Source organism: Lynx canadensis, chromosome E1 (genome assembly GCF_007474595.2).
Source record: "Lynx canadensis isolate LIC74 chromosome E1, mLynCan4.pri.v2, whole genome shotgun sequence".
Classification (NCBI taxonomy): Eukaryota; Metazoa; Chordata; class Mammalia; order Carnivora; family Felidae; genus Lynx; species Lynx canadensis.
The window spans coordinates 13,513,351-13,536,990 of record NC_044316.2 but is presented as its reverse complement, the minus strand read 5'-3'; the positions used below and the strand labels follow the sequence as shown (position 1 = coordinate 13,536,990).

The window sequence follows — 23,640 nt, the reverse complement described above, 5'->3', positions numbered from 1 at the left end:
CCTCAGGAAAGAGGGCCCTGTGTAATTTGGGGAGAAGTGGCCCATTTCAGATAATGTTTAAAAAGGTTGGATAGTTAAGAGTTGGTAGAAATACGGTAATCTCCCTGGCAAGACTCCATGCAACCGTCTCTGGTTCTGCAAGTGGACGGAAAGAATACTGGGGCTATTGCTTGGAAAACTCCGGCCCTTGATTTTCCTTGACAAAGGCAACGTTTGAGAAGGGCCTTCAGGCCTGGCCCTCCTGTTCTATGCTTCGTGGCTGGCACATGGCTGAGCCCCAAGAATTCCCCACGTCAGCAGCCAAATTAACAGGATCTCCTCTAACATGTGTGAAAGCACCCAGCTCTGGGCCCGGTGTGTAGTAGGTGTTCAGCAATCACTTTTTTCCTCCGCCCCCTTCTCTCCTCCTCTTCCATCTTCTTTTCGCCCCTCTTCCTCTGTCTTACTCCCCCTGCAAGGTCATCACTGCCATCTGGAGTCAATCACACATGAGTTAAAATCCCACCTCCACCACTTATTGGCTCTGTGACTTTGAATAAGCTAATAACCTCCAGAAGCCTCGGTTTCCTCATCTGTAAAAGGGAGATAAAGATAGTACTGACCCCACCAGGTTGTTAAGGGATTAGAATGGATAACAGCGTGTGAAGCACTTTTTATGCCACCTTCCATTGACTCTGAGATGCCACCATTGCAAGATGCATCCTGATTTTCAGAGATGTTAAAATATGAAAAAATGTGTGCTTTAGAATAGATGAAATAGGGGTGCCTGGGTGGTTCAGTCGATTAAGCGTCCGACTTCGGCTCAAGTCATGATCCTGTGCTTTGTGGGTTCAGGCCCCGCGTCGGGCTCTGCGCTAACAGCTTGGAGCCGGGAGCCTGCTTTGCGTTCCGCGTCTCCCTCTCTGTTTCTGCCCCACCCCCGCTCATGCTCTGTCCCACTCTGTCTAAAAAATAAACAAGCATTACAAAAACATTTTAGAATAGATGAAATAAAGTGTATTAAAGCCAGGAAGGACCCTAGAGATCATGTGCTTCTGTCCCCTTATTGTACAGAGAAAGGAAACTGAGACCTAGACAGGTTAAGTGGTGTGCCCAAGATCATGTGCTGACTTGGTGGCCGAAGAAGGTTTAGAACCTGGCGAGCCGGACTCCTGGCCTGGTGAGCTTTCCTCCATGCCAGGCTGAGCACATTTTCTGGTTTGTATTACAGCGCTTGTGGGGACTGACATCCAGGGTCTGTTTTATTTCATTTTCTTAAAGGAACCTACATCTTCCTCTCCTTGCTGAAGAGTATGATCCATGGCTAGAAGCCACATGTCTGTAAAGGAAGAAGGGGCAGTTCCTGGAAGCTGTTATATAAATGGAATCATACAATATATGGTGATATAAGTTCCTTAGTATTTTTCATTCCTGCCTTTGAGGAGATAAGCAGAGGGGCTCCTCGGACACCTCTAGGTTGGGTGCTGCTTTTCTGGGTCCCCACATCAGGGGCTGGCTGGGTAGGAATCCAGCATCTGTCATCTCTTCAGGCTCACTCTGGATGCTTCCAATAGGATGGCTGGTTGCCCTGGCTCTGTGCTGAAGACTTTGGACATGCCTTGCAGGGAAGAAAGGCTTATGCACAGCCTTGAGGGCCACTGGCACCTGGATGACATTTGTCTTGGGATTGTGGATGGGCAGCCTCCCTTCCTATGTGACCATATGGATGTACTGCCTTTGTTTTCAATAATAGACTGACTTACGGTTAAAACTTTAGGACTCGTCTGCCCAGAAGCACAGAGCTCCCTGCGATGCCCATATCATTCTCTCTGTGCCCTCACTCTCACATGTCTTCTCATTCATTCTCCTACCCCCCCATATCCTCAGGGGAGGTTGTACCAAGAAGCCCACTTGTCCTCACCCTGTGCTCTTGCCCTGTTTTCCTGACAGTTTCCGAGGCGGCCTGGATGTGACCCACGGACAGACGGGGGTGGAATCGGTATACACGATATTCCGGGACAGGGAGATCATGTTTCACGTCTCCACAAAGCTGCCGTTTACTGAGGGAGACGCCCAGCAGGTAACCTGGTTCCAGAGGGCTTCGGGAGCATGGGGCATGTGAGGTGAAAGCCTGCTTCTGGTCTTAGATACGTGAGGGACTGCGGTCCCTTCCCCATTTTCTTAATCCAGAGGCTTGTTTAGCTGTTCTCATGGAAGTCTGTTCCATCGTGTTATCTCCCGCAGGCCTTGTGGGAGGACGGGGCCCCCGGTTGTTCCACTTTGACCGGTGGGGCACCTGCAGCTCCGCGTGGTTAAAAGACCATGTCCTGCTTGATGAGGGGCGGAGCTGGGAGCAGAGCCCAAGTGCCCTGCTCGAGTAGGGTGCTCGCGAACAGTACCCGATGGAGTTTGCAGATAGCAGCTTGACGCCAGCCCTGCCGCTTAGGGGTGTGTGATTCCAGGCAAGCTGGGTAACCTGGTGACCTCGTGGTCCTCAGCTGTAAAATGGGGATGATACCACCTAAATCAGGGGCTTGTTGCGGGCATCACAGAAGGTTCGGAGCGTAGCGCTTAGTATGCTGCCTGGCTTGTGGCAGGCTACCTTCCTGACAGCTGTCCAGTCTGCAGGCCGCTGGGCTGTTTGTCCTTCTTCCTGCCCCAGTGATGGATGGCAAGGTGCTCATTGACTGAGACCCCCCCCCCCCCCCCCCCCCCCGCCTTCCAGCCTTTCTAGTCTCACGGCCTCGTCTCTCACCACACCTGCCTGTGGGCAGGAATTCGGCCTTTACCTGAACCGGGGTGAGACTTCTGCCTCCAGTGTCTTCCCGTCTTCTCTCTCACTTGTGGCTTCTGATGGGCCCTGAGACCAGCAGCCGAGGCCTGGCCGTTGCACCATCTGCCCCTTTCCACTCTTTATGCCTTTTCAGTCTCCAGGAAAATCAGAAAGGGAGGTAGGCTCTTCACCAGACCCTGACCCATTCCTTTCTGAGCAGGGAGCTGAGGAGGGAGCACAGATGTAATACTGTAAACATAGTGCCTGGCTTCTTAGGAAAAAGGGAAATTGGCAAACGAGACTGTGATTTGGCTCTAAAATAACCACTGAATGTTCCAGAAACAAATGGGAGCAGGATTCCTTTTGAATCCAAAGTAGGTTTTCTCTCCACATTTTTACCTTAGTCTCTGTTCCCTCATGGCCTCCTCACGCCCTGCCCCAGCCTGGGGCTCTCTTTCAGTCTCACCTGTATTCAGTGGGAAGTACACAGAGCCTTCTGCAAGGACTAAATAAGTATTAATTTTCTCTTCCCAAGAAATGGGAGGCAGTGGGTGGAATACGTGAGGCAATTTGTGTAAAAGTACCCAGCACGGGTTCAGTTTATAGTAAATGAGAAATTCAATGTGGAACATAGGGCCTGCATTCAGTAAGTGCTTAATAAAGGAACAAATGTGTAGGTAAGCGCCTAGCCAGAACTTAGCGTACAGGAGGGCCCTAACTGTTGAAATCATGTGTGAACAGCCCAGCATGGGTCCTCACACACAGGTGCTCAGTGATTGAGATCACCTGTGAAAGCACCTGGCACAGTTTGGGACTCTGAATCAGAGTTGTTTGCCCATGACCTCTGCCGAGCCAGGTTGCCCTCCTTCTCTGAGCATGGCTCTCCTTCCCTCTGCTATAGAATGATCTGTCCACTCATCCCTGCTCATCCACATTTCTGTCAAGCACTGTCTTCCCCCCCCCACCTCCTCTTCCAGGAAGCCTTCTCAGATTAGCATAAGGTCTCTGATTTTATTCTCCTCTCTGCCTCCATAATGTTGGACACTTTGTGTGTGGCAGCTGATTTAGCACATGCTGGCTGGTGCCTTTGTTACTGTTCTCAGGTAGCTTCATCTGAGTTTGTGTGTCTTCTGGATCAGTTACAGGCTTTACCAGCAAAACTCGTCCCTCACTTTTTTTTTTTCTTTTTGATTTATTTTTTATTTTTTAAAATTTATATCCAAATTAGTATATAGTGAAGCAATGATTTCAGTAGATTCCTTAATGCCCCTTACCCATTTAGTCCATCCCCCCTCCCACAACCCCTCCAGCAACCCTCAGTTTGTTCTCCATATTTATGAGTCTCTTTTGTTTTGTCCCTCTCCCTGTTTTTATATTATTTTTGTTTCCCTTCCCCTGTGTTCATTTGCTTTGTCTCTTAAAGTCCTCATATGAGTGAAGTCATATGATTTTTGTCTTTCTCTGACTAATTTTACTGAGCATAATACCCTCCAGTTCCATCCACATAGTTGCAAATGGCAAGATTTCATTCTTTTTGATTGCTGAGTAATACTCCATTGTGTGTGTGTGTGTGTGTGTGTGTGTGTGTGTGTGTGTGTGTATACCACATTTTCTTTATCCATTCATCCATCAATGGACATTTGGGCTCTTTCCATACTTTGGCTATTGTTAATAGTGCTGCTATAAACATGGGAGTGCATGTGTCCCTTCAAAACAGCACACCTGTATCCCTTTGATAAATACCTAGTAGTGCAATTGCTGGGTCTAGGGTAGTTCTATTTTTAATTTTTTGAGGAACCTCCAAACTGTTTTCCAGAGTGGTTGCACCAGTTCGCATTCCCACCAACAATGCAAAAGTATTGCCCTTTCTCCACATCCTCTCCAACGTCTGTTGTTGCCTGAGTTGTTAATGTTAGCCATTCTGACAGGTGTAAGGTGGTATCTCATTGTGGTTTTGATTTGTATTTCCCTGATGATGAATGATATTGAGCATTTTTTCATGTGTCTGTTGGCCATCTGGATGTCTTCTTTGGAGAAGTGTCTAATTCATGTCTTTTGCCCATTTCTTCACTGGATTATTTGTTTTTTTGGCTGTTGAGTTTGATAAGTTCTTTGTAGATTTTGGATATAACCCTTTATCTGATATGTCATTTGCAAATATCTTTTCCCATTCTATCGGTTGCCTTTTAGTTTTGCTGATTGTTTCCTTTGCTGTGCAGAAGCTTTTTATTTTGATGAGGTCCCAGTAGTTCATTTTTGCTTTTGTTTCCCTTGTCTCTGGAGACGTGTTGAGTAAGAAATTGCTGCAGACAAGATTAAAGAGGTTTTTGCCTGCTTTCTCCTTGAGGATTTTGATGGCTTCCTGTCTTACATTGAGGTCTTTCATCCACTTTGAGTTTATTTTTGTGTATGGTGTAAGAAAGTGGTCCAGGTTCATTCTTCTGCATGTTGCTGTCCAGTTTTCCCAGCACCACTTGCTGAAGAGACTGTCTTTATTCCATTGGATATTCTTTCCTGCTTTGTCAAAGATGAGTTGGCCATACATTTGTGGGTCCATTTCTGGGTTCTCTATTCTGTTCCATTGATCTGAGCGTCTGTTCTTGTGCCAGTACCATACTGTCTTGATGATTACAGCTTTTTAGTATAGCTTGAAGTCTGGGATTGTGATGCCTCCTGCTTTGGTTTTCTTTTTCAAGATTGCTTTGGCTATTCGGGGGCTTTTCTGGTTCCATACAAATTTTAGGATTACTTGTTCTAGCTCTATGAAGAATGCTGGTGTTACTTTGATAGGATCGCATTGAATATGTAGATTGCTTTGGGTAGTATCGACATTTTATTTTATTTTTTTTCAACGTTTATTTATTTATTTTTTGGGACAGAGAGAGACAGAGCATGAACGGGGGAGGGGCAGAGAGAGAGGGAGACACAGAACCAGGCTCCAAGCCATCAGCCCAGAGCCTGACGCGGGGCTCGAACTCACAGACCGCGAGATCGTGACCTGGCTGAAGTCGGACGCTTAACCGACTGCGCCACCCAGGCGCCCCCATTGACATTTTAGTAAAATTTGTTCTTCCCATCCAGGAGCATGGAATCTTCTTCCATTTCTTTGTATCTTCTTCAATTTCTTTCATCAGCTTTCTATAGTTTTCAGTGTATAGATTTTTTACCTCTTTGGTTAGATTTATTCCTAGGTATTTTATGGTTTTTGGTGCAACTGTAAATGGGATCGATTCCTTGATTTCTCGTTCTGTCGCTTCATGGTTGGTGTATAGAAATGCAGCTGATTTCTGTGCACTGATTTTATATTCTGCAACTTTCCTGAATTTATGAATCAGTTCCAGCAGTTTTTTGGTGGAATCTTTTGGGTTTTCCATGTAGAGTATCATGTCATCTGTGAAGAGTGAAAGTTTGACCTCCTCCTGGCCGATTTGGATGCCTTTTATTTCTTTGTGTTGTCTGGTTGCAGAGGCTAAGACTTCCAATACCATGCTGAATAACAGTGGTGAGAGTAGACATCCCTGCCTTGTTCCTGACCTTAGGGGGAGTTGTCCCTCACCTTTTAACCATCCTCCACGAGCCCCAAGTCAGGGCTCTGCATGCTTTGGAGCTCAGTAAGATACGCTTGCTAGCCTCTACCTAATATCTTAGGTGTCTCCCCCAGTTTTTCTTTTTGGTGGCTTCTAAAGATTGAAAAAAAAAGCCCCTGGAGAGGTAGGTCTCAGAGTTTCAGGATTTATATATAAAGATAGAATAATGAGGAATTTCCTGTATAGATCTATCCTGTTTTCAGGATATTCCTTGCTGGCTTATAACAATGGAACACTTTTCTGTTTAGCTCCAGAGAAAGAGACACATTGGGAATGACATTGTGGCCATCATCTTCCAAGAAGAAAACACACCGTTTGTCCCAGATATGATTGCCTCCAACTTCTTACATGCCTACATTGTTGTGCAGGTCGAGAATCCGGGCACAGAGACCCCATCCTACAAGGTGAGGAGAACGTTGGAGGAATTGGTGGGCCCAGGCACTTCACCACATCTTATGGATTTAGTGAAATCAAGGACCATTAGTTCTCAGTGGCTCCTCGGGTCATTCTCCAAAATGGTACTCCTAGTGTTGGTATGATCAGTTTTCTAGAAATCCTAGGTTTCTGGGATTTGGGAGCCAAGAGGCCTTCCTTATGAGGTCATATCCTCCATCTGGCTGCTTCCAGGTTCAATAGCATCCAACTCAAGGGTTGAGAAGCCCCCAGTGCCTCTGTTTGGAATCTGGTAATGCCATTGGCTGGACTAAGGCAGAGCCAGGGGAGAGGAACAAAAGAGAGGAGGGTGGGGAGGACTATCAGGAAAGGGAAGGGAAGAAAGGTGGTAACAAGGGGAAGAAAGGAAAGGAGAAATGTTTATGGTGACAGCGGTGGAGAGCAGGGGGTCCGGCAGACCCTGGCCATGGGGTGGGCTCTTCTTGTTTAGCTGTTCTAGAATAAACCATTGGTCTTAATTTGAAGACTCCCAGGAAGGGGGGGTTGCAAGCACCTGAGTCTAAGTCTGAATCTAAGCCTCCAGATCGATAAGTGGTCTTCCAGGTTGGCTCCGTGTCCTCTCCGATGCAGGGAGGCCCTGGCAGCCCTCACCCTGCCCGTTGCCGATGGCTGTGCCGCCAGCCCTCCGCTCCCCTCCCCTTCTCCGTGAGAAACAATTCTAACCTCTTGGGCAACAGTTTCTATCTCACCGGTGCTGGGGGCTGTAGGCTCCAAGGGAGATAGACTGAGGCAGGGTCTTTAAGGTGGATGTTAGTCTTTGAACCTCTTGTGGATATACGCAGAATGCTTATGTGCAAGATGTTGCGTTCATGTGCTTCTTTGCATATTAGGGGGAGAGAGATCAAAGGTCAGATTCTCAGAGGGCTCCCCGTTCCCCAGAAGTGTTAGGAACCAGGGTTCTAAGGGAGAGGGAAATGAGCCTGTCATTGCCAATGGGAACTTGGAATGATCTGAAAATGGAGTAACTGTGTAATAGCTTAGGCCAGTGCTGGTTCCTAGGGCTTACAAAGCCCAAGTGTTTCATGGCCATCTTCATGAAGTATCAACTTTGCTTGAAGATTCTGGAAAGGAAAATGATGTCATATAATTATTACATCAGTAGAAACCCACATATTTGAGTGCAAAATGCACATCAACTTTAAAAGCAGATGTGAGACTACAAACAAAACCCCACACTCTCTCCTACGAGGAAAGCTGACTCTTCTGTCCCCATGTTCATGTTGATGTCCATGCTCCTCCGTCATTGAGCACTTTCAGCTTTTCGGCTGAAAAGTTGCAGAAGCCATGTTTTGGGCATTTCCTTGGAGGATCACCTTCTTAACACCAAAATGGGCATTCCCTTCAAACAGCTGTTTGATTTGTTGATGGAAGCAAGTTTATTCATTCAGTGCCCCCTGTGTGCTGGGGGTGGGACACGTGGAAGTGACCTACAGGGAAGGGGGAGAGGGCCAGTGAGTGCAGTTCAGCCACTGGGCCACTCAGACAGCCAACTGACTCTCTTCACAGCCAGTGGAGGCAGAGAGCCGTTGGGTAGGATCCTTGAGGTAAAGCTGTGTGGTAGGAGGGCTCCCAGACGCTGCCAGGCAGTCATGTGCGAACGTGTGGCTTGTCTGCTGGGCCTCTGCTGGCAGAAGAGGCCTCTCGTGGAGGTTTAGTATTTGTTTTTAGCTCCTGATAGGAAATGGAACTCAGCTAACTGGCTTCTCCACTTTCTCAAGAGCTTAGTGGGGTGGGAAAATGCAGAGATCCAAAAAAACACCACTCCCCTCCCCCCACCTCCAGCTTTGATGCCTGAAGTCTTTACCAAGGCTTCTCAGCCAAAGCCCATGGTCCAGGGAGAAGCACTGTCCTCAGAGAGGGTGGCAATAAGCAGAGAAGCAGGACCCACAGGGAGAGCTGTGCTCTGTCCCCAGGCTTTGGGACTGTGTGGTCCACCTGCCGGGCAAACATCCAGGCTGGAAGGCAGACCTGTGAATGGGGCTGGGGATGCAGGGCGGGGGGAGGGAGGCCAGCCTTCCAACATGCTCCCCAGAGCTCTGTCCATTCATATTCCCAGCAGCACCCCAGGTGATGAGAAGACCTGGAGGACCTGGTCAGATTCCTCAGAGGGTCCAGGGTGAAATGGGACTTTCACTGACCTCTGCAGACTTAGGGGCTATGGCAAAGGAGGGTGAGATATCCCCAGGGGCTGAACAGTGTCCCAGGAGGCCTCCACTGGGGAGGATGAACAGGAAAGAAAAGGAAATAGAGGGAAGGACAGGGGTGGGAATGTGCAGGAAAACCTCCCAGACCAAGAGGCTCAGGAGCTGACGGTTCTGGTCCCGGCCCTGCCTCTGACTGCTGCATGACCTTGAGCCAGTTCCTTCCCTCTCTGGACCTCAGCTTCCATCTGTGTGAAATGAGGAAGTTGGACTAGACCAGCTGTGAGTTCCTTCCAGCCCTGACATGCCGCGGGAGGGGAAGCGGAGTCAGGGGTCGGGGGAGTTGAGGAAGAGGGGTGTGTGTGTGTGTGTGTGTGTGTGTGTGTGTGTGTGTGTGAGAGAGAGAGAGAGAGAGAGAGAGAGAGAGAGAGAGAGAGAGAGGGAGAGGGAGGGAGGGAGGGAGAGAGAAGGAAATGGTTGAGGGGAACTCTCTAGTATTTCAAGTGTCCTTTCTTAGGTGCAGGTCAGCAGGGGAAGTAAAAAAACAAAGCCCCAGGTAACAGGTTACCCCATACTGGGTGCTTGCTCTGCACCAGGCACTGTGCTAGGCCCTTAGAAGCACAGCCTCCTTGAACCTTCATGAGCCCCTGGTCAGGCAGGGTCTCTTGTTAGCCCTATTTTACAGGAAGGAAATTGAGGCTGAGAGCCTAAGCCACTTAAGGCTGGAGGCCACAGAGCCTGGAGGTGGGGAGCTGGAGTGTGTCCAGGTCTGCCAGTGGTCTTCACCACTGAGCCGTCAGAGCAGGTGGGAACTTGGCTCCAAAACTCAGGGGTGCATGAAAGGTGATGTCAGATGATTTTTCAGACGGGAATTTTGTCCCTGTCCTGCCCGGATGGAAGGGAACTCCGGCTGAACCGTTACTAGAACTCCCTCCTCCTCTTCCTGTCTCAGGTCACCCTGCCCCTGATTCCTGAAGCCCGGCAGAGGTCTCAGGAATCCTTTGGGAAGCACCCCACTGGGGAGGGGTGCTGCCTGTATACCCCCTTCCCCTCACTGCGGATCTGGTGCCTGGGCAGCCTTCCACGGTTCCCCAAGGCTTCCAGGCCACACTTGGCCGTGCATGTCAAGGTGGGAGCCCTTGGAGGCTCCCCGCCTCCCTGGTATATCCTTGAACTCACACGCTCCAAGCCTCCTTCTCTTTCCAGCCTTGAAAATTCTCTTCCCCACAGTACCTGCACCTCTCTCTCAGCCCTGACCTGCCCCCTGCTGGGAGGCCCGCACTGAATTTAGAAACTGAGAAGGTGGGGCCGTGTTCTGGCGGCTTCTACTTTCGGCCCAGCAACCCACCTGTCCTCAAGAGGAGGGAACAGCAAAGCCCCGGGCACTTTGTTGGAAAAGGGGTCAGGAGAGGGAACACAGTGGGGATAGAAGATGCATGGCCGTCACCCGGAAGGATCCTGTCCCTTGCTTTTCTGACATGGCTGCTGTGGTGGGCTTATCTGACCAAGAGACTCGGCAGGTTGAAGAGCATGTCTGAAGCGCCTTACCCAGTCAGCACAGACCACTCTAGAGCAAGCCTGAGAAGGAGGGCCATAGGGGTGGGAAGAGGACGGAGGGCCTGACCTCTGCCCTCCCCCCCCCACCTCAGTTCCTGTGCACAGTGGGTGGTGGTGGGGGACTGTGTTTGGCAGCTGGAACCAGCCAGAGATCATGTCAGCTGAACACACACCATTTCCTAATTCTGGGCACGCAGACAGCCTTGAGCTTGGGGAGAGAAAGCAGTACTGACCAGCTCTCTCCCGCTGTTTCCTTCCAGACCCTGGCAGGGCCTTCCCTTGGCCTGGCTCTAAGCTGCCTGCTCACCCGGTCTGGCAGACTCTCTGCATCTGCCCTGCTTCATAGGCCAGGGAGGCTGGCAGCACGCCAGGGCCAGGCTCACGCCAGCGGCAGTCTGGGAAAGGGAGAGGGCAGAGTCTCTAGAGAGGCCTGCAGCCTTCGGGCTGAGAGCAGGTGAAACCAGGGCACGTCCACGCAGGGAGGGCATCTGGATGTGCTGGGCCTGTCCTGAGGCTGGGACACCCCTAGGCAGAGCGCCTGGGTGCTCTCACTCCTAGTTCCTGCCTCCCCAGGCTGGCCGGAAGTGGACACCACACCCAGAGCCTGGGGCACCCTGTGCAAGAGCACCGTGATGTCCCCCTACCCACAATTCCCAGCCTGGGCCCTAGCGCTCTGTTGGTTCAGGGCTCACCCAGACAGACTGTCTAACCCTGTGTTGGGGCCAGGGCTCCCAAACACTAGTCCACCAACCGCACGAAAGCTTTGTGGAGTGTTTAACAGTTGCGGATTCCTGGCTCCGCCCCAGTGCTTGTGATTCAGTAAGTTTGGGGTGGAGCCCATGCAATCGGTATTTATTTTTTAAACACTTGAAGTGATTCAGGTTTGGGAGTCAGTGTTGTGGGAAAAGGACCACAGAGCAGGACCAGGAGGTCTGGATTCCCTGGTCATCTCTGTGGCTAATCACCTGTGTGCCTGAGGGGAGATGGCTCCCAGTCTCTGGGCATCTGTGTCCCCATCAGTAAGACAGGGTTAACGGTTCTCACTTTGTCTTCTCCGTGGGATTAATATCCATTCAAATGAGGCAACGAGATAAGTCCTCCTGGGCACTTGTACTGCGTTAGAAGCAGAGTCCCAGGCTACTCCTCAGTCCTGTCTGGTCATCTTGCCAAACTTGTTTCTGGCCTCCAGGAATGTAGATGAGAGCATGTGGATGGCTCTGTGCAGCCGGCCCCACTTCTAGGAACGACGACTTGGGCCATGCTGGTGATGGCTCATGGGAGTGTTGGATTTGAGTTCTGGGGAGGGGAGGGCAGAGGACTGCTCTGGGTGGTGGGCTTTCCTAGGGCCAGGGCTTGGAATGCATTATCCTCCTCAGCTTGGATCTCTTCCCTCCTGGCCCACACCGAGACTCTGTTTCAGGTGTCAGTCACCGCACGGGAAGATGTGCCCGCCTTTGGCCCACCTCTGCCCAGCCCTCCTGTTTTCCAGAAGGTAAGAAACCCCTTTCTGCTCTTCTCTTATTCCAGGCTCTAGGTTTCAGCATCTGAGTGGCCGTGGCTGGAGTGGGGCCGGATCTGTGCTGGGGACGTTAGAAGCGCCTTAGGCAGGCTTGGGAGAAACTCCTTACTTGGGGTCTCTCTCCTCCTCTCCTGGTGCCGCCAGCCTGGCCTAGTACAGTGCCTCTTCTCACAGTGTTTGACGCTGGCTTTGCCTTTCTGCTAGAAGAAACATTTTTGTACCTATGCCTCAGTCCCAGAAGCCTTGGACAAGAATTGCTTTCAGTCATGGAAATGCTGGGGCAAGGGGTTGATTTCCTGGGACCAGGAGAGCTGGTTTCCACATTGGCATCTTAGGTGGGCCTGGCCTGGGCTAGAAAATGACCGAATGTCAGAAGGAGGCCTTTTAGGGACTCTCCTCAGACCCTCTGTTCTGCTTACCTGTTGCTGTGGCTGAAAGCCCTTTCAGCAACAGCTGAGGCTGAGAGAATCCCAGAGCTTCATGTCTGTTCCAGGGCCCGGAGTTCAGGGAGTTTCTGCTCACCAAGCTCACCAACGCAGAGAACGCTTGCTGCAAGTCGGACAAGTTTGCAAAACTGGAGGTGAGAGCACTGTTTCTGGAAGTCTTCCTCCTGCCTTCCTGGCTGCTTTCAGCCAGCCTGTCCTGGGGGTCTTCTCCTGGGGGCTGCTCAAGTTGCGGAGCACTGTGTTTGCCCCTCTAAGCCTTCAGTCCTGCGTTGATTTAGGAACTCTTTCCTCTTGTGGAAACTTCATGCAAACTTCAGGTCTAACCAACCATGCACCAGTCATTTATTGAGCACCTACTGTGTGGCAGGCTCTGTTCTATTCCCCGTGATACAGGGGTGAGACATAGTTTCTGCCTTACGGAGCTTTTGGGCTGGTGGGAAGGGGCCATTACTTAAGAGACAGGTATGATATAGTGTCCACACTGGGCCGTGATGGAGGCCAGCACAGGGGCTGTGACTGCTTCTGCCCATGCAGAACTGGGACGTGTTCAGGGAAGGCTTCTTGGAGGAGGTGGCCCTTGACCTGCTGAATCTGGGTATCTGACAAGGCTTCTGCCAGGAGGAAAGTTTGAGGAGGGTTATTCTAGGCATGGGAAATAGCGTGAGCAAAGGCCGGGCAGATCAGAGCATGACTTTTGAGGGAGCCCCAGAGGGTTTGACATGGCCTGAGAGAAGGACTCGTGTGGGGGTGGATACTCAGCTGGAGAGGTTGGTTGGGTCAGGTCAGGAAGGGCTTTTGCACTTTAGAGGTGATACAATACTTAGGAGAGTGATGGTTTGCTTTGCATATTAGAAGATGACCCTGATGTGACAAGAAGGGCAGGTTGCCAGGGAGGAGGGCAGGAAGGGTGGCAAGTCAGCTATTACAGGAGTCCAGGACACATGGTGACAGCTTGCTTGCACTGGCCACAGGAGGAAATGGTTTGGGGGCAGGGTTGGGAGGACTTGATGGAGTCCTGTATTTGGGTGGGATGAAGGGGAGTTCCAGGGCGGCTCTTGGGCCTTTGGCCTGGGCTCTTCACCTACCTGGGGATCATTGGAATGAGGTCTTTTAGGACCTGCTGACCTGGAAGTACCTGCAAGGGTTGCTGCCAAGGGCTCGTCCTGGTACGCGTGCACAGCGCCCCCTGGAGGTTGTATCCATGGCCCTGGTGCACGGTCCGGATGGAGAAGGGCAGTTGGGTACGCGGCTGTGGAGCTGGGGGCAGAGATCTGAGCTGGGACTCGGCAGGGTAGAGCTGTGGGATGGCTCGGGGAGAAGGGGCAGGGGAAGAGAGCAGAGGCCAGCCACAGAGCTTTGGTATTGACTGCAGTACTTGTGCGCACGGAGCCTAGCCAGGCCCGAGGTCCACACTGTTAACTGAGATTCTGGCGGTCAGGTGTCTGGAGCCCTGGGGAGAGGGCGCATCTCTGTCCTCGGTGCCAGCTCCATCGTCCCCACCCTCTTTTCTTCCAGGACCGGACGAGGGCCGCCCTTCTGGACAACCTTCATGATGAGCTTCACACCCACACACAGGCCATGCTGGGACTGGGCCCAGAAGAGGACAAGTTTGAGAATGGGGGCCATGGGGGATTCTTGGAGTCTTTTAAGGTACAGGCACAGGAGCGGCTGGGGATTGTGTATGGTGGAGGTGAGGGTGGGGCAAACAAAGGAAGGGGTCCAAGGTCTTTGGGGTCCTGACCCCGGAGCCCAAGTGCCAGGATTGCAGTGTTGGTAGAGGGCAGGGGCATCGGGAAGTGTGAGCGGGCAGAGCAGCCAGCAGTGTCTCTGGCGTCTTCTGCATCCTTCCTTGATTCGGATTTTGTCTCCTCCTGGCCCAGGAGTCTGAGAAACAGGGACAGGGAAAGAGTTGTCAGCAGGCAGCAGGAGAGGAGCCAGCACAAACCAGGAACATTACTGCCTTCAACTTCCTCCTTCTGTGGCTGAGGATGAGGAGTCCAGGACAGGATGATAAGAGCCAGGACAAGCCTTAGGGGTCTGTAACAGCCAGTGTGTGGTACTGCGATGGTCCACCTGGCAGGGCGTTGGAGGACCCAGCCAGGGCCGGTGGGACGGAGTTACAGGCAAGTAAATCTCTGTGGACTTTGCAAAAGGAAGAACTTTCTAACGAGAACGAGCTGCTAAAAGAAGTAGTGAGCTCGCTGTCCCTGGAAGTATTCAAGTAGAGCTCGGGCAGCCACTGAGCTAGTGTGAGATACAGGAGGCTTATCATCACATGTTTACTGAGCGTTTTTGGTCCACACAGCTCTTACATCCAGCATCTAGCTTGACCCCGGCTGTATTCCTGTGTAGTCAACAGAACGAGTCTTGTTATTCCTACTCACACATGAGGGCACAGGCGAGAGGGGCCGCAGGACTGCTCAAAACCTTACACCTACTTAGAGGTAGAGAAACAAACTCAGCCTTTCTGGTTCTTAGGTTAACATTCTGCCGGATTGCCCGTTGCAGAATGACTTGTCGAGCTGCCGTTTTGGGGGCAGTATGTGTGGGGTCAGGGTGAGCCCTGCCTGCGTTAGAATCCCAGCTCGGTGTGATCGTGGGCACAGTCTTTAAAGTCTCTGAGCTGCAGTGTTCTCAACGACACACGGATGATCAATCGGACCTCTGGAGTTGCTGGAGGAATTCACTGAAATAATACGTGGAGAGTGCGCGTTGCCTGGAACACGGTAAATGCTTGGTGAAAGCGTTAGCTATTATTGCTGCGTAAGGTGAAAACTTACTGTGCGCCAACCCATCTAAAGCCTCACAAGTGCCCTCTGTGCCCTGTGAGGAAGGCTGTTATGATGGGGATAATAACTCATTTCCAGTTTTATTAATTGTGGGTGTAATTTTTCGTGTGAGGAAATTAAGGCTCAAAGAGACAAAGTAATTCGAATCCGAGTGTTGAGTTGAGTCTGCTGGATCGCAGAGCCCGTGTTCTACATGATGCTGCCTCTGGTTCCAGACTCGGTTAGGATTCCACCCACGCCAGCCTGGCCTGGGCAAGCCTGGGGTCTGTCCCTGGCGGCCCGGCGGGACCGCAGAGAGCAGGGCATGGCTCCGCTGGCCCTAGTCGAGGCAGCTGCCGAGATTCCTCGCAGGGGCGGGAGCGGGGGTGGGGGGGGGGGGGAGCCGAGCTGCTTGTCCAGGCTGGTGGGAGATTCCTGGGGCATCTGTTTCAGGCCTGATGGACAGCAGCAGCCAGGGTGAAATAGGAGAAATTGGAGATCAAGAGCAAAGGGGCATGAGGGAGAAGGGGGGCAGGGGAGGAAAGAGGGAGCTAGGTCGGCTAGCCCGGCAAGAGAAGGGGGAATGTGAAACCCAGGAAATAGGAAAATTTTTGTAGCACTGCCCCTTCATCGTATCAAGCACATCACAATGCTCCCACATCCCGCAGTAAAATGTAATTTGTGTATGGCTTAAGCTGCAGGTGACTAGCTAACATAATGTGATATTTTGTAGATTTTAATGAAGCGTTTGTTTTGCAAGTTTCTTTCTGTATTTTGAAGCTCACAGTCGGGTTTTTCAAGTTTCAACTGTTTTTATTACCTGGAAAAGCTTGTAGACTGTGCACACTGCCCACGGTGCCTTTGGATAAAATGGTCCAGCAGCTACATGCAGGTTGTGGGTCTAAAGGAGGGTGGGTGGCTCCAGGCCACTTGCCCAGTCACCTGCCTCTGGAGGAGTAGCAGTTGATCTGTGTTCGACTCTAGTGGGGCTGACTGAAGAGGTTTCCCACAGAGAGGAGGCTTCAAGATTTTAACCACTACTCACCTTTGATCGAGTAGTCCAGGATCTTTTTCTTTTCAACCCTTAATCCTTCCACCTGTGGGCTGGAGACATCTGCTTGTGCATTCTGCTTCCATGCCTGTCCCGGAGGTCGCGCTTATGGGGTATGGGAGGGGTTATCACGATCGGTCACACAGAGTGAGCCTTCAGAACTCTGACCATTATGATGAACTTTTTTTAAACCCTGAGTTGGGAACAGGAGCTCTTTTACTCTGTTCCTGCCACCATTATCCTCTTATCTCCCAGGCTGTGGAGGCTGGAGCTGGGGGCCAGCCAGGAGCAGCACGGAGCCCAGCGGCCTGGAGGTTTGTGATGTCTGGGCCAGGCCCACGGTCTGACCCAGCTCGGGAAACCGCCTCTCGTCGTTGTGCTGTTTCTTCATGCACTCCTGGGGTGGTGCTGTGGCATCAGAATTATTGGCATTCCTCATGGAGTTCCTCACCTGCGCCTCTGGAAAGAAGTGGTGCACAAAATGATCCCAGAAAGAAAAGTTGTGTGTTTTATCTCCTTCTGGTCAAAGGTCTCATCTCGTGTGGAGACAGTTGAGAATTCTCAGGGCTGAAAGCAATCTCAACCATCCATCCCCTTGCCTCTCGGGACCATTCTCCCTTCCACCCCCCTATAGAGCAGTGGCCCTCTGTCCCTCTGCAGGGAAGCAGACCCATCGCTGCCCTAGGTCATGCTGCCTGGCACCTCACACCACGTAGAATAGTTCTCTCTTCTTACCTCGGTCCCACTGGCTGTACTTCAGGCTTTTCTTCCATGAGAAACAGAACAGTTGGTTTATGGATGTCCAGACCTGCTTCTCAAACTGAGTGCTGGGAGATAGTCTCAGGAATCTGCCAGTTCTACAAACACTTAAAAATTTTGCATTTTCACTTAGATGATAACCTAAAAATATACATATTTCCAATTATAGAGACCAAACTTTTGCAGCGAAACTCTCAATTAAAAGATATTTCTGTGGAATAAGAAAGTATATTGTATATGCGGTCCGTGGAACCACTGCTGTGGGGGTCTGTGGATGTATTCTGGGTCTTGCAAGAATATTTTTCTTTATAAAAGAGCTGTGGGACGCCTGGGGGTTAAGTGTCCAATTCTTGATTTCGGCTCATGTCATGATCTCATGGTTCCTTAGATCAAGCCCCATGTTAGGCTCTGTGCTGACCATGCAGAGCCTGCTTCGGATTCTCTCTCTCCCTCTCTCTCTGCTCCTCCCCAGCTCATGCGTGCGCTCTCTCTCTCAAAATAAATAAACTTAAAAAAAAAAGAGAGTAGCATTAAAAATGAATAAAAATGAAAGAGCTGTACATTACTCAGCTTCCAAAAATATTGATCTCTGGACCATTGTTTCCAAATGCCATTCTCAGCCACTGCCAGCTGTTGATGAAGTTATTATTGGTCTGTAATGAAATGAAAAGAAAAAGTAACGCTCCTCAGAGGCACCTGGGTGGCTCAGTTGGTTAAGCATCCAACTCTTGATTTTGGCTCGGGTCACGGTGTCGCGGTTCGTGAGAGCGAGCCCCGCCTGGGGGCCCTCTGTGCCCCTCTCAAAATAAATAAAACTTAAAAAAAGAAAAGAAAAAGTAGCACTCCTTGATGTAGCTACGTGATATGTACACAAAATACACGTAAGCCACATTTTGAGAAACATTGAGCTGGCCCAACCACCCATTAACCTTGTCGTGCAGAAGGGAGAATGGAGGACCAGAGAGGAGAGGGTCCAGTGGCAGAATGGGGACCACCCAAGCAGGGACAGCTGCTTTCTCCAGCCTTTGAGAGGTGGTGATAGTTAATGCACTGGTGTGATACGTATGACCCCTAGTGGCAGGAGAAGGGCAGGAGGCTGCAATTTCCCAGGCAGAGTACCCGCAAGCAGGGGTAGCCCGGGTGTTCCTGGATTGGAGCTCCGGTCTATGGAGGGGGGAGGGGTATTTCCTTCTCTTGTCAACCTGCATCCTTTATTTGCCCTGCTAGAAGGACAGAACACCCCATTCCAGTCCTCAGTGTACCTCCTGATGAGGAGTGTCTCAGGAGGCAAGCGGTTAGCATCTTTCTCTCCAAGCACCCCTCCCTTTGTTGCTTGCCTTGTGCAGCTAGGCATGTCTGCCTTAGCACTCATGTCTCTGCCTCGTGTCCCCTAAGTTTGTTGAACCAAAACAACTCGCAAATCCCATTTAGAATCATGAGGAAGCACAAACCCCTAAGGAAGCAAGGCTTGTGGTTGGCCCAGAAGAGACTTGCTCCGTGTATAACACTAACTGGTAGCTCAGTCCCCTGCCTAAATGAAGTGACATAAGCAGATAGAGAGAAAGTGCCACCACCTCCCCTCCCCCACGAAGGGAGAGCTTGTTCAAAAGTAAGCCGTGAGGTGAGCTCAGGGCTGGGAGACCGTGAGGAGGGACCCTGGAACCGGCAGTGGTTAGCTGGGAGGAGAGCACTCTCTGAGGGCACTCGTGTCCTCAGACAGTTGAGGGATGGTTGTGTGAAATATGGAACAGACTGGTCTGAGATTGAAGCACGAGTAAGATGCCAGCTCGGTGCACAGAAGGCCTTTCCAAGGGTCGGGCTGTCCGCCACTGGAGTAGGCAGTGCTGAAAGCAGTGAGCAGCCTGTCCCTGGGAGGATGCAGGCGGAGGGGGAGACTGTCTTTTCTCTTCTCTACCCTTTCCTCGCTCTCCTTCCTCCCGGTTTGGGAAGGCTGTGCTTCCAGCTCCACATCAGATTGAAACGTAAAACACTTCAGACCACGTCACTGGATGATTTTGTCCAAATCCAGCTTTGTTTTAAGGTTTTGGGGCAACCGTCATGTCTCTGACCTTCCGTCCCCAAGAGCGGGGAAGGAGAGCTGGGCCTGAGCGAGCAGGTTGCACACCGGGTATTGGGCACCCACGGTCTCACGTCCTCCCCACGCAGGACCGTCACCACGTTGTGCGGTCGAGGAGGCCATGTGTCAGAGAGGTTCATACACTGTGTTGGGAAGACCAGGATTCAGACCTCTTTCTGTTAGCTTCAAGCAGCAGATGGCCACCCTGCACATCCCTGGGGTTCCCTGTCAGCCCATTGTCTCCTGAGATTTATCTTGCGGACTCAGACAGCGGCACCAAGGGCATTTGAGGAGAAAACGTCTTTCCTGACATCGACCTTGGAGACTTTTTTTGAAGAGAGTCGAAAGCCCTTGGTTTCTGATCACCGTTAGTCCATCAGCCAGTTCCGTTATGTGTTAAATATGGACAGCTCTTTGGGAGACCGGGACCCTTTCATCTGGAGCCCAGGGTCCTGGATTTGGGTCCCCACTCCATCTCCCACCTGCAGCGACCTTGGGTGATCGTTTGCCTTTTGGGACCTTTCCTATCAGTGCCTGTCCTGTCTGCATCTCAGAGTTGTAGGGATCCAGCGAGTTCATGTACACGAAGCCCAGTAGACCAGATCCCATCAAACCACATCAAATCTTTCTTGGAAAGAGACCCGTGAGGAGGGCATCAGAACATACACGATTAGCTGACACATCGTCGTTGATGATGGTGGTGGTGGCGGCAGACCCACAGGGGCCCCAGCGGGATGTAATGATGCTGAGATTTATGGAGCACTTGACTCACTTAGGGAGGTTTGCTGTTTATCCAGAGACACCTCAGTGTGGTGCCACACCATTCCTGCCCTCGGTTTTCCAGAGGGTGTGTGACTTAATGTTGTCTTTGGGCGATGGAATGAATAGAATGTACTGGCTGGAAACAGTTGCTAGGCGATTCTGTTCTGTGGTCTAGAAAGAGAGAGAGATGATGTCCCTCAGGCAGTGTCTTTGACTCACACAGGAGAGGCTAGATGACATCAGGGGTGAGAGTCTGGTGGGCTCTGTGCCTCATTTGCAGAAATGGTTCGTCTCCAGAGCATTCGTGTTTGCCAATGGCTGTCTTTCCTGAATCGGCTTCCTGCATCCATGCCTTTGTCCTTCTAAGTCAGTTTTCTGAAGCTAAGTTTCTGAGGACCTCAGCCTGCTCTCACAGTAAGGAAAACCCACGAGCCCACTTAGCAAGGGCTCTTGCGGGGACTCATGGCTCAGTGTGGTCCTTGGCATCTGTTATCCCGGCTTGTTGGCTTCGTCCCGCAGGCTTGGTCTCTCATGGCCCCAAGGTGGCTATGGCAGTTTCAGGTGCAGAATGTCACATCTCTTTTGGAAATCCTTTAAAAAAATTTTTTTTTTCAATGTTTATTTATTTTTGAGAGACAGAGAAACGCAGAGCATGAGCAGGGGAGGGGCAGAGAGAGAGGGAGACACAGGATTCAAAGCAGGCTCCAGTCTCTGGGCTGTCAGCACAGACACGGGGCTTGGACTCACAAACTGTGAGATCATGACCTGAGCCGAAGTCCGACGCTTAACCGATGGAGCCGCCCAGGCGCCGCTGGGAGTCCTTGAGGAGACCTTTCCCCACAGCTCCCATCAGACACCCCTCATGCCCCACTGGCAAGGGGATAGGTTATGTGACCACCTTAGACTGATCATGATACGCCCTTGTCCCGTGGAGGAAGAGGGGAAGTTGGACCAGACAGTGGCTCTGCACTGAGGAATATGCTAGGGATGGCATTTTTATGTGCATAACTCATCATATCTCCATTTGTGTATCTTGGCGTATGTTGGGGTTTATATCTAGGCCCTCCGTCCTACTACCTATTAGCTGGGTGCTCCTGGTCGGGTCACTGAGCCTCTCTGAGCCTTACCTGTGAAATGGAATGGAGGGCATCCACACGGTGGGCTTGTCGGGAGGATACATCTAAAGCTCTTAGAGAGCCTGGCGCGTCATAAGTCCCCAATAAACATGGCAACTCTTCTGTTTGTGTGCTTCCTGTGTGCCCGTCCCTGTGCCAGAACCAGGAGAATTACAGGAGAGGAGTCGGAGAAGTGTCAGACCTGACCTCTGCCTCTAAGAAGTGTCCAAGTTGGCTAGGGAAACAAGACGTGTTCCTAAAATTAGGGCAACACTAAAAGACCCAGGGCCTGTGGGAGTGCTCCCTCTGTGTTAACCAGCGGTCCTCACTATGGCCACTTCTCTTGGTTCTGGTTCCAGAACAGCATAGACCTGCCGAGTGGTCTGAGGGAGCATTGTCACCTCCCAGGCCCGTCCCTGTCAAAGGCTTAACGGCCTTGATTTTACCTGTTCCTGTCTGTGCCACGCTGTGACAAGCCCCTGATCATCCTGGGTGTCCCCTCCTGGACCCTTCACTGTTTGCCAATGTGCCCTTTGCTCTTTGGTGGCCCTGAGTGGCCTGAGTGTGCACAAGTGTGCACAGGCTGAGGGCTCTGTCCACAGACCCCACCGGGAGGGCAGGGGCGTCCGGTGGGCAGGGCTCCAACTCTCAGGTCCCTGTCTCTTCTCCCCATAGAGAGCCATCCGTGTGCGTAGCCACTCCATGGAGACCATGGTGAGCAGCCAGAAGAAGCAGCACAGTGGGGGCATCCCTGGCAGCCTCAGTGGGGGCATCTCCCACAACAGCATGGATGTCACCAAGACCACCTTCTCGGTGAGTGCCACAGGCCCCTGGGGCAGCATGCGGTTCCTGCGGAGGGCCCCCCACCCCAGGCCTGTGAAGGATGATGCATTCACCCAGGCTTGGGCCAGGTGGCCTGAGCAGGGACGGGTCAGATTGAGGCTGTTTGGGGGTGACCCTAGGCCCTGCCTGTGAAATGGAGCCTCCATTTCAGTTTCAGTTTTGGGGCGCTTTTCTCTGCCCAGAGGCTGGGGACCCAGGAGGGGTGTCCTTGCTTTGTTATTAATGACGACGGTAGTCACCCTTGGCTTGCTGTGCACCAGGGACTGAACTAAGTGATTCATAGACCTTATCTCATCTGATCCCTCTAACAGCTCTTAGAGGTAGAAATTGATGTGTTCTCCATTTCGAATTTGAGGAAGGGAGGCCCAGAGGGGTTTAGTAACCTGCCACAGGTCACCTAGTTAAGCTGAAAAGCTGGGGTTTGAATGCGTGTCTCCCTGATCCAAAGTCTTGGCTGTTAATCACTGTGTATGCAGTTCCCAAGGAAAGAGCCTGGTGTGTCTGTGGGTTTGGGTCTGGTCTGTTTGCACCAGGGACTGGCCAGGCGAAGGAACCACATAGTTGATCCTTTTAAAAAGCAAAGGGACTTTGCATTTGGATAGAGTAGGGTTTTCTTTTCTTTCCTTTTCTTTTTCTTTATTTTTTTTTCCCAGATAGTTACCCACCATGATACTAAGGACTAGTATTGTAAGTGGTCTTACATAATTCATTTAACTTACCCAATATTTCATACTATTGTCTTGTCCCACCCAGAAGGTCTGTGAAATGAGCAGGGCAGGACAATTATCCCCATTCTGTGGGTGAGGAGACTGGGGCCCAGAGAGTTTGGCTACTCACCCAACGTTGCATAGGACACAAATGGCAGAAGTCGGGGCCTGGATTAGAGGTCTGGAGGGCTCTAAAGGATGACTGCAGTCCCTGCTCCTCAGTCTCCCACCCCTTGCTCCTCCCCCCTGCATGTAGCTGAAGCAGAGCCACATTCTCGGCGGTTCCCTTGGCCTGTAGGTGCCTGTGGATCTGGGTCTGCCGCTCTCATTCTGTCTTGTTACTGAGACACTCAGCTTGGACCCCATTACTGTGAGGAATGGATGGAGAGTCAGAGCCGTGGGTTCTTGTCCTTGTCCTTATGGTGATTTGCTGTGTGACCCTAGGCCAGTCCCCTCACCCCTAGGCTCCTCAGCTTCCTCACTGGTAAAGCTAGCGGTTGGACCAGGTCATTCCCCGGGCTCTCTCAGCTTCCTGGTTCTCAGTCTGTGACCCCATGAATCATCCTGACCTTCTCAATGTGCTGGGCTCTCCTTATCATGGCCCTGACCCCTTGTTCCTCCAAGAATTGTGGTCTTTGGTGATTATTACCTGGGGCCACAAGGTCTGGCTTAAGAACACAGGAAAATGGGCTGCAAATGGCTTGAGTCTTGGGGTCTCAGCTCCTGTTACATAGATCCTCGCCTTCCCAGCTGTCTTGCTGTTTTGTGGGATCCCCTCCAGACTGGTTGGGGGTTGCACAAGCTATTTGTAGACCAGAGATGGGTGGGGGGTGAAGGGAAGGAGACTGGGGTCTGGGATGGGCCATGAACACTCATTTTGGTGGTTTCATCGGCAGCCTCCAGTGGCGGTGGCAGCAGCCGTGAAAAACCAGTCGCGGAGCCCCATCAAGCGGCGGTCGGGACTCTTCCCCCGTCTACACACAGGCGCTGAAGGCCAAGGCGACGGCCGGACACGATGGTAACTGTCCAGTGAGGGGTTTGTGGATCCTTCCACTGCTGCAGCTGCCAGATGGCCAACCTCAGGGAGGGCTTTGTGCTGCTTC

At 51.5% G+C, this 23,640-nt stretch overlaps 1 protein-coding gene across 5 annotated transcripts in view; it reads left to right on the top strand.

The window, feature by feature from the left end:
• The window catches only part of RAP1GAP2 (RAP1 GTPase activating protein 2), a 206,915-nt gene that overhangs the window by 171,892 nt on the left and 11,383 nt on the right, over positions 1-23,640 (top strand). For all 5 annotated transcript variants that reach the window (XM_030295234.1, XM_030295231.1, XM_030295235.1 and 2 more), the window contains 7 exons: positions 1,930-2,059; positions 6,588-6,743; positions 11,911-11,982; positions 12,503-12,589; positions 13,971-14,105; positions 21,663-21,800; positions 23,434-23,555. In XM_030295234.1, coding sequence (XP_030151094.1) covers positions 1,930-2,059; positions 6,588-6,743; positions 11,911-11,982; positions 12,503-12,589; positions 13,971-14,105; positions 21,663-21,800; positions 23,434-23,555 — 840 coding nt within the window. The remainder of the gene's footprint in view (positions 1-1,929; positions 2,060-6,587; positions 6,744-11,910; positions 11,983-12,502; positions 12,590-13,970; positions 14,106-21,662; positions 21,801-23,433; positions 23,556-23,640) is intronic.